Here is a 10,000-nt window from a genome sequence, read left to right on the forward strand (position 1 = left end):
AAATGCTGAAAAACAGCACACCTGAGTTGCAAAATGCTGTGCTTAAATTGTTCAACATGGTTTTAACTTCTGGCTGCTTCCCTGATGTCTGGAACCAGGGGCTCATCTCCCCTATCCACAAAAGTGGAGACAAATCAGACCCCAATAATTACAGGGGAATTTGCGTCAACAGTAACTTGGGAAAGATTTTCTGTAGCATTTTGAATTCAAGAATTCAAACCTTTCTTCAAGAAAAAAATGTAATAAGTAAATGTCAAATTGGCTTTCTCCCTAACCATCGCACTACTGACCATATATACACCTTACACACACTAATTAATAAACACGTCCACCAAAAAAAAGAGGGCAAAATCTTTGCTTGCTTTATTGACTTTAAAAAAGCATTTGATTCGATTTGGCATGAAGGGCTATTCTACAAAATTCTACAAAGTGGGCTTGGTGGTAAGGTGTATGACTTAATAAAATGTATGTACACAGAAAACAAGTGTGCAATAAAAATCAAAAACCAAAGAACAGAATTTTTTTCACAATGTCGAGGTGTGAGACAAGGCTGCAATTTGAGTCCAAATCTTTTCAACATTTATATCAATGAATTAGCAGACATGTTGGACCAATCTCCAGCCCCAGGACTCACACTATTTGACACAGAGGTGAAATACCTGCTATATGCTGATGACTTGGTACTTCTATCACCAACCAAAGAAGGTCTTCAACAAAACATTAATATTCTGGAGCAATATTGCCATAATTGGGCCCTGGCAGTAAATTTCCAAAAAACTAAAATCATGATTTTCCAAAAAAAACCCAGATGTCAGAAACACAAATGTAAATTCACCCTGAACAACACCTTAATTGAACACACAAAACATTACACCTACCTTGGTCTGACCATATCTGCATCGGGAAACTTTAATATGGCAGTGAAGGCACTCAAAGAAAAAGCCCGCAGAGCAATGTATGCAATAAAAATGAAATTATTCAAAATCAACATCCCAATTAGAATTTGGACTAAAATATTTGACAGTGTAATCCTACCAATAGCACTTTATGGAAGTGAGGTTTGGGGGCCACTCAATAAACTGGATTTTAAAATGTGGGACAAACATCCAATTGAAGCCCTACATGCAGAATTCTGTCGGAAAATTCTACAAGTCCAGAGAAATACACCAACTAATGCATGTAGGGCAGAATTGGGCCGTTTTCCAGTAATAATGAAAATACAGAAAAGATCATTAAAATTTTGGCTACATCTAAATTCAAGTCCAAATTCGAGTCTGCAATTTAAAGCACTTCAAGCCCAAGAGCTGAGCCCAGAAACGAGCCCTCTCAGTCAGCTGGTGTTGGACCTCACCAATCAAGCTGACACCAGCACTGCTTCAAAAGAAAGAATTCCAATAAACAAAATCAGGAACCAATCAAAGGAATCATACTTACAATACTGGAAAAACGAAACAAAATCCCAAAGCCGACTAAATTGCTATCTGACCCTAAACAGAGAATATGAATTGGCTGATTATCTCTACTCTGTCAGAGATACGAAGCAGAGACAGATCCTTACCAAGTACAGGCTGAGTGACCACCGATTGGCAATAGAAACCGGCAGACATAAAAAGACATGGCTACCCAAAGAGGAGCGTGTATGTGGTCACTGCATGACAGGGGAGGTAGAGACAGAGATGCACTTTCTCCTTTACTGTGATAAATATTCCTCACAAAGAGATTCATTATTCACAGAAATGACTACATATATTCCACATTTTTACAAATTGAACCCAGAGGAAAAACTAAGAATACTCATGGGCGAAGGAGCAATGGCTCCTCTTGCAGCCAAATATGTATTTTCCTGCCATAGCCTGAGGGACACTGAATAATAACATCTGCATAGTAAACAGTAACTTACTTATTATTACTATTATTGTTATTACTATAATTATTAATGTTTACTGTAGACTGTTACCATTTTATTGTATTTATTTTTGTATTATTATTTACTACCATTTTATATTATTATTTGCTATCATTTACAATTTTGTTACAATGTATATTGTATACATTGTTGCTTTGGCAATATTGACACAATGTTTTTCATGCCAATAAAGCAGCTTGAATTTTGAATTTTGAATTTTGAGAGAGAGACAGAGAGAAAGAGAGAGAGAGAGAAAGAGAGAGAGAGAGAGAGAGAGACAGAGAGAGAGAGAGAGAGAGAGGAAGAAAGAAAATAGGCTTTTTACCAAAATGATCGTACGACAGACCACGTATTCACCCTGAACACCCTAATTTACAAACAAACAAACCAAATCAAAGGCAAAACCTTTGACTCAATGTGGCATGAGGTTCTGCTATACAAATGGATGGAAAGTGGTGTTGAGGGAAAAGACATACAACATTATAAAATCCATGTACACAAACAACAAGTGCGCCGTTAAAATAGCCAAAAAACACACATTTCGTTCCACAGGGCCGGGTGGTGAGACCGGGGTTCAGCTTAAGCCCCACCCTCTTCAACAGATATCAACAAATTGACGAGGGCCCTAGAACAGTCTGCAGCAACCGACTTCACTGTACTAGAATCTGAAGTCAAATGTCTACTGTTTGCTGATGATCTAGTGCTTTTATCCCCAACCAAGGAGGGCCTACAGCAGCACCGAGATCTTCTGCACAGATTCTGTCAGACCTGGGCCCTGACAGACCTGGGCCCTGATAGTCCTGGGCCCTGACAGTAAATCTCAGTAAGACAAAAAAATAATGGTGTTCCAAAAAAGGTCCAGTTGCCAGGACCACAAATACAAATTCCATCAAGAAACCCTTGTCCTAGAGCACATAAAAAACGATACATACCTTGGCCTAAACATCAGCGCCACAGGTAACTTCAACAAAGCTGTGAACAATCGGAGAGACAAGGCAAGAAGGGCATTCTATGCCATAAAAAATAACATAAAAGTCGACAATCCAAATTAGGACCTGGCTAAAAATACTTGAATCAGTCATAGAGCCCATTTCCCTTTACGGTTGTGAGTTCTAGGGTCTGCTCACTAACCAAGATTTCACAAAATGGGACAAACACCAAATTGAGACTCTGCATGCAGCATTCTACAAAAATATCCTCAGTGTACAACGTAGAACACCAAATAATGCATGCAGAGCAGAATTAGGACGATACCCGCTAATTATCAAAATCCAGAAAAGAGAAGTTAAATTCTACAACCACCGAAAAGGAAGCGATTCCCAAACCTTCCATAACAAAGACATCACCTACAGAGAGATGAACCTGGAGAAGAGTCCCCTAAGAAAGCTGGTCCTTGGGATCTGTTAACAAACACAAACAGACCCCACAGAGCCCAAGGAAAGCAACACAATTAGACCCAACCAAATCATGAGAAAACTTGACAAATTGGAAATAATTTACAAAAAAACTGAGCAATCTAGAATGCTATTTGGCCCTAAACAGAGAACACACAGAATACCTGACCACTATGACTGATCCCAACTTAAGGAAAGCTTTGACTATGTACAGACTCAGTAAATTGAATTGAATTGAATTGAGAGAGAGAGAGAGAGAGAGAGAGAGAGAGAAGAGAAGAGAAGAGAAGAGAAGAGAAGAGAAGAGAAATAAAGAAAAAAGAGAAGAGAAGAGAAGAGACTAGGACTTGGAGGAAAGGCTTCCGGATCAATTCCACTGGTTGTTGCGGAGTGTAGAGCGGGAAAAAGAGTGGAAAATCATGAATTTGTTCTGCATGAGGAGGTTGTGCAGTCTGCAGCAGTTTTAGTTAAAGCTCTACTGATGCATCTGACCCAGGGAGACTTGGCATGGAGACTTGAGACTAGGGCCATCCCCTCCCCTCCCATCCCAGACATTCCCCTCCCCTCCCCTCCCATCCCAGACATTCCCCTCCCATCCCCTCCCATCCCAGCCATTCCCCTCCCCTCCCAGCCCAGCTCTTCCCCTCCCATCCTCTCCCTTCCCTTCCCAGCCAATCCCCTACCCTCCCATAACAGCTCATCCAAACCAATCCCAGCCCATCCCAGTTTGGCATGGTGACTTGAGATTAGGGCCATCCCCTCCCCTCCCATCCCAGCCCATCCAAGCCCCTCCCTTTTCCAGCCCATCCCATCCCCTCCCAGCCCATCCCAAATCCTACCAACCCAACCCTGCAATTGCATCCCATCCCAGCCCAGCCCATCCCAACCCAGCCTATTCCATCCCAGCCCAGCCCATTCCATACCAGCCTATTCCATCCGAGCCCATTCCATCCCAGCCCCTCCCATCCCATTCCATCCCAGCCCCTCTCATCCCATCCCCTCCCATCCAAGACCCGACCATCCAAGGCCATCCCATTCTATCCCAGTCCATCCAAGCCCATCCCAACCCAACCCATCTCATCCCAGCCCCTCCCATCCAAGACCCTCCCATCCAAGACCCGACCATCCAAGGCCATCCCATTCTATCCCAGTCCATCCCAGACCATTCCATCCCAGCCCATCCCATCCCATTCCAGCCCAGCACATTCCATCCCATCCCATTCCATCCCAGCCCATTCCATCCCATCCCATTCCAGCCCATCCCATTCCATCCCAAGCCCATTCCATCCCAACGCAGCCCATTCCATCCCAGCCCCAGCCCATCCCATTCCATCCCAGCCCAGCCCAGCCCAGCCCATCCCAGCCCAGCACATTCCATCCCAGCCCCAGCCCATCCCATTCCATCCCAGCCCAGCACATTCCATCCCAGCCCATCCCAACCCAGCCCATCCCAACCCAGCCCATTCCATCCCAGCCCATCCCATTCCATCCCATTCCAGTCCAGCACATTCCATCCCATTCCAGCCCATCCCACCCCAGCCAATTCCATCCCAGCCCATCTAATTCCAGCCCATCCCCTCCCAGCCCATCCCATTCCATCCCAGCCCCATACTATCTAACTGAGTGCCTCCAGACGAATAGAGAGTCAACCTATCTTTTCTATGACTGCCACAGTCCTTGACTGTATTTGACTTGTGTACAGACAGGGATTTCCTGCAGAGCACACATTGATCTGCTACCTGCTATCCCACTGGGCAAACACTGGTTGAATCAAAGTTGTTTCCATGTCCTTTCAACGAGGTGACGCGGAACCAACATAAAATAGACGTTGAATTGACATCTGTGCCCAGTGGGTTGTGTCTGTTTCTATGATCTGATACCTGCAATGCGTCTGTCTCCATGTTGGTCTACTGTCCTTCTGTCTCCATGTTGGTCTACTGTCTTTCTACCTCAATGATGGTCTCCATGTCATTCTGTCTCCATGTTGGTCTACTGTCCTTCTGTCTCCATGTCATTCTGTCTCCATGTTGGTCTACTGTCCTTCTGTCTCCATGTTGGTCTACTGTCCTTCTGTCTCTATGTTGGTCTACTGTCCTTCTGTCTCCATGTTGGTCTACTGTCTTTCTGTCTCCATGTTGGTCTACTGTCCTTCTGTCTCCATGTTGGTCTACTGTCCTTCTGTCTCCATGTTGGTCTACTGTCCTTCTGTCTCCATGTTGGTCTACTGTCCTTCTGTCTCCATGTTGGTCTACTGTCCTTCTGTCTCTATGTTGGTCTACTGTCTTTCTGTCTCCATGTCCTTCTGTCTTCATGTTGGTGTACTGTCCTTCTGTCTCCATGTTGGTCTACTGTCCTTCTGTCTCTATGTTGGTCTACTGTCCTTCTGTCTCTATGTTGGTCTACTGTCCTTCTGTCTCTATGTTGGTCTACTGTCCTTCTGTCTCTATGTTGGTCTACTGTCCTTCTGTCTCTATGTTGGTCTACTGTCCTTCTCTCTCCATGTTGGTCTACTGTCCTTCTGTCTCCATGTTGGTCTACTGTCCTTCTGTCTCCATGTTGGTCTACTGTCCTTCTGTCTCCATGTTGGTCTACTGTCTTTCTGTCTCCATGTCCTTCTGTCTTCATGTTGGTGTACTGTCCTTCTGTCTCCATGTTGGTCTACTGTCCTTCTGTCTCTATGTTGGTCTACTGTCCTTCTGTCTCTATGTTGGTCTACTGTCCTTCTGTCTCTATGTTGGTCTACTGTCCTTCTGTCTCTATGTTGGTCTACTGTCCTTCTCTCTCCATGTTGGTCTACTGTCCTTCTGTCTCCATGTTGGTATACTGTCCTTCTGTCTCTATGTTGGTCTAATGTCCTTCTCTCTCCATGTTGGTCTACTGTCCTTCTGTCTCCATGTTGGTCTAATGTCCTTCTGTCTCCATGTTGGTCAACTGTCCTTCTGTCTCCATGTTGGTCTACTGTCCTTCTGTCTCCATGTTGGTCTACTGTCCTTCTGTCTCTATGTTGGTCTACTGTCCTTCTGTCTCTATGTTGGTCTACTGTCCTTCTGTCTCCATGTCCTTCTGTCTCCATATCCTTCTGTCTCCATGTTGCTCTACTGTCCTTCTGTCTCCATGTTGGTCTACTGTCCTTCTGTCTCCATGTTGGTCTACTGTCCTTCTGTCTCCATGTCCTTCTGTCTCTATGTTGGTCTACTGTCCTTCTGTCTCTATGTTGGTCTACTGTCCTTCTGTCTCTATGTTGGTCTACTGTCTTTCTGTCTCCATGTTGGTCTACTGTCCTTCTGTCTCCATGTTGGTCTACTGTCCTTCTGTCTCCATGTTGGTCAACTGTCCTTCTGTCTCCATGTTGGTCTACTGTCCTTCTGTCTCCATGTTGGTCTACTGTCCTTCTGTCTCTATGTTGGTCTACTGTCCTTCTGTCTCTATGTTGGTCTACTGTCCTTCTGTCTCCATGTCCTTCTGTCTCCATATCCTTCTGTCTCCATGTTGCTCTACTGTCCTTCTGTCTCCATGTTGGTCTACTGTCCTTCTGTCACCATGTTGGTCTACTGTCCTTCTGTCTCCATGTCCTTCTGTCTCTATGTTGGTCTACTGTCCTTCTGTCTCTATGTTGGTCTACTGTCTTTCTGTCTCCATGTTGGTCTACTGTCCTTCTGTCTCCATGTTGGTCTACTGTCTTTCTGTCTCCATGTTGGTCTACTGTCCTTCTGTCTCCATGTCCTTCTGTCTCCATGTTGGTCTCCATGTCGCACCCATGGAAACATGCAGAATGATCTAGAGGTTATGCTGTTCTGCGTTCTGTGTGTTGGCCATAGTCCTCCATGTTGGTCTACTGTCCTTCTGTCTCCATGTTGGTCTACTGTCTTTCTGTCTCTATGTTGGTCTACTGTCCTTCTGTCTCCATGTTGGTCTACTGTCCTTCTGTCTCTATGTTGGTCTACTGTCTTTCTGTCTCCATGTTGGTCTACTGTCCTTCTGTCTCCATGTTGGTCTACTGTCCTTCTGTCTCTATGTTGGTCTACTGTCTTTCTGTCTCCATGTTGGTCTACTGTCCTTCTGTCTCCATGTTGGTCTACTGTCTTTCTGTCTCCATGTTGGTCTACTGTCCTTCTGTCTCTATGTTGGTCTACTGTCCATCAAACAACATATATCTCACCTCTGTATCTTTTGCTAGAGAGCTTAGACCTCTAGTTCTACTATATTGATAAATAATCAACAACGGATGATTTTATAATATAAACCACCTGATAAATTTGACCCCTTTCCAAAATGAGTTTGAATGACACAAAGCCATCTGAACACTAGATATGAAACTAGATGTGAAACTAGATATGAAACCACTAGATATGAAACTAGATATGAAACTAGATATGAAACCACTAGATATGAAACTAGATGTGAAACTAGATATGAAACCACTAGATATGAAACTAGATATGAAACTAGATATGAAACCACTAGATATGAAACTAGATATGAAACTAGATATGAAACTAGATATGAAACTAGATATGAAACCACTAGATATGAAACTAGATATGAAACTAGATATGAAACCACTAGATATGAAATCACTAGATATGAAACCACTAGATATGAAACTAGATGTGAAACTAGATATGAAACCACTAGATATGAAACTAGATGTGAAACTAGATATGAAACCACTAGATATGAAACTAGATATGAAACTAGATATGAAACTAGATATGAAACCACTAGATATGAAACTAGATATGAAACTAGATATGAAACCACTAGATATGAAATCACTAGATATGAAACCACTAGATATGAAACTAGATGTGAAACTAGATATGAAACCACTAGATATGAAACTAGATGTGAAACTAGATATGAAACCACTAGATATGAAACTAGATATGAAACTAGATATGAAACCACTAGATATGAAACTAGATATGAAACTAGATATGAAACCACTAGATATGAAATCACTAGATATGAAACTAGATATGAAACCACTAGATATGAAACTAGATGTGAAACTAGATATGAAACTAGATATGAAACCACTAGATATGAAACTAGATATGAAACTAGATATGAAACCACTAGATATGAAACTAGATATGAAACTAGATATGAAACCACTAGATATGAAACTAGATATGAAACTAGATATGAAACCACTAGATATGAAACCACTAGATATGAAACCACTAGATATGAAACTAGATGTGAAACTAGATATGAAACTAGATATGAAACTAGATATGAAACCACTAGATATGAAATCACTAGATATGAAACCCGTGGGAACTGAGTTTTGAGTAGAGAGGAAGTTCAATAAGGCAGATAAATATTATTCTAAATATTCAGGGTCGATGAGGCACGGCTTGTAATTCCAGAAGAAAATGTTGACACACCGCATATTAAGGACATCATTATTTAAATTCAATCACAATATCAGAGGCATAGTTATATAGTCAAACTACTGTTGAAAGTAAAGAATTCCTCACATTAACTTCAAAACATCAACATCAACAGAAATCAATGTACTTAATGTTGAAGGGTTTTTACATTGAAAAGGTAAACCCATTTGGACTCACCATTGTTGTTTCAGCGATGGACCCAAAGCTGTTAATAAAAATGTTGCACGTTACGTTTACAGGGGGACCTGTGAAAGAATGAAAAAGAAATCATATTATTTTCTTATTAAAGAACAGTGAAACAAAAATCCCTCCTTGCAGACTGAAAACACAGTCCTTTCTCCTTCCTCCTTTATTACACTGAAAACACAGTCCTTCCTCCGCTATTACACTGAAAACACAGTCCTTCCTCCTCTATTACACTGAGAACACAGTCCTTCCTCCTCTATTACACTGAAAACACAGTTCTTCCTCCTCTATTACACTGAAAACACAGTCCTTCCTTCTCTATTACACTGAAAACACAGTCCTTCCTCCTTTATTACACTGAAAACAGTCCTTCCTCCTCTATTACACTGAAAACACAGTCCTTCCTCCTCTATTACACTGAAAACACAGTCCTTCCTCCTTTATTACACTGAAAACACAGTCCTTCCTCCTCTATTACACTGAAAACACAGTCCTTCCTTCTCTATTACACTGAAAACACAGTTCTTCCTCCTTTATTACACTGAAAACACAGTCCTTCCTCCTTTATTACACTGAAAACACAGTCCTTCCTCCTTCCTCCTTTATTACACTGAAAACACAGTCCTTCCTCCTTCCTCCTTTATTACACTGAAAACACAGTCCTTCCTCTTTTATTACACTGAAAACACAGTCCTTCCTCCTTCCTCCTTTATTACACTGAAAACACAGTCCTTCCTCCTTCCTCCTTTATTACACTGAAAACACAGTCCTTCCTCCTTTATTACACTGAAAACACAGTCCTTCCTCCTTCCTCCTTTATTACACTGAAAACACAGTCCTTTCTCCTTCCTCCTTTATTACACTGAAAAAAAAGACACAAATGGATTGTGTTAAGTAGTATATTTGTGGAACACATTATATAAATAGGAATATAATAACGTGCTATTCAGCAGAAGTTTCTATGTATTTAAAGTGACTTACATTCTTTAAGTACGGGCGGTCCTGGGAATCTACCAACTGAGATACAGAGGACCACAACGAAATATCCCATAAGCATGTGTACAACTGTACACAGAGCTACTGTAATATCACGTTGTAAACACACAGAGCTCCAT

The 10,000-nt window shown here is 42.0% G+C and overlaps 1 protein-coding gene across 5 annotated transcripts in view; it reads right to left on the reverse strand.

Annotated features, from left to right (window-relative positions):
- The window catches only part of glra1 (glycine receptor, alpha 1), a 109,266-nt gene that overhangs the window by 49,657 nt on the left and 49,609 nt on the right, over window positions 1-10,000 (reverse strand). For all 5 annotated transcript variants that reach the window (XM_036943410.1, XM_036943408.1, XM_036943413.1 and 2 more), the window contains one exon: window positions 8,877-8,944. In XM_036943410.1, the coding sequence (XP_036799305.1) occupies window positions 8,877-8,944 (68 nt within the window). The remainder of the gene's footprint in view (window positions 1-8,876; window positions 8,945-10,000) is intronic.

This window comes from Oncorhynchus mykiss, chromosome 14, assembly GCF_013265735.2.
Source record: "Oncorhynchus mykiss isolate Arlee chromosome 14, USDA_OmykA_1.1, whole genome shotgun sequence".
Taxonomy (NCBI): Eukaryota; Metazoa; Chordata; class Actinopteri; order Salmoniformes; family Salmonidae; genus Oncorhynchus; species Oncorhynchus mykiss.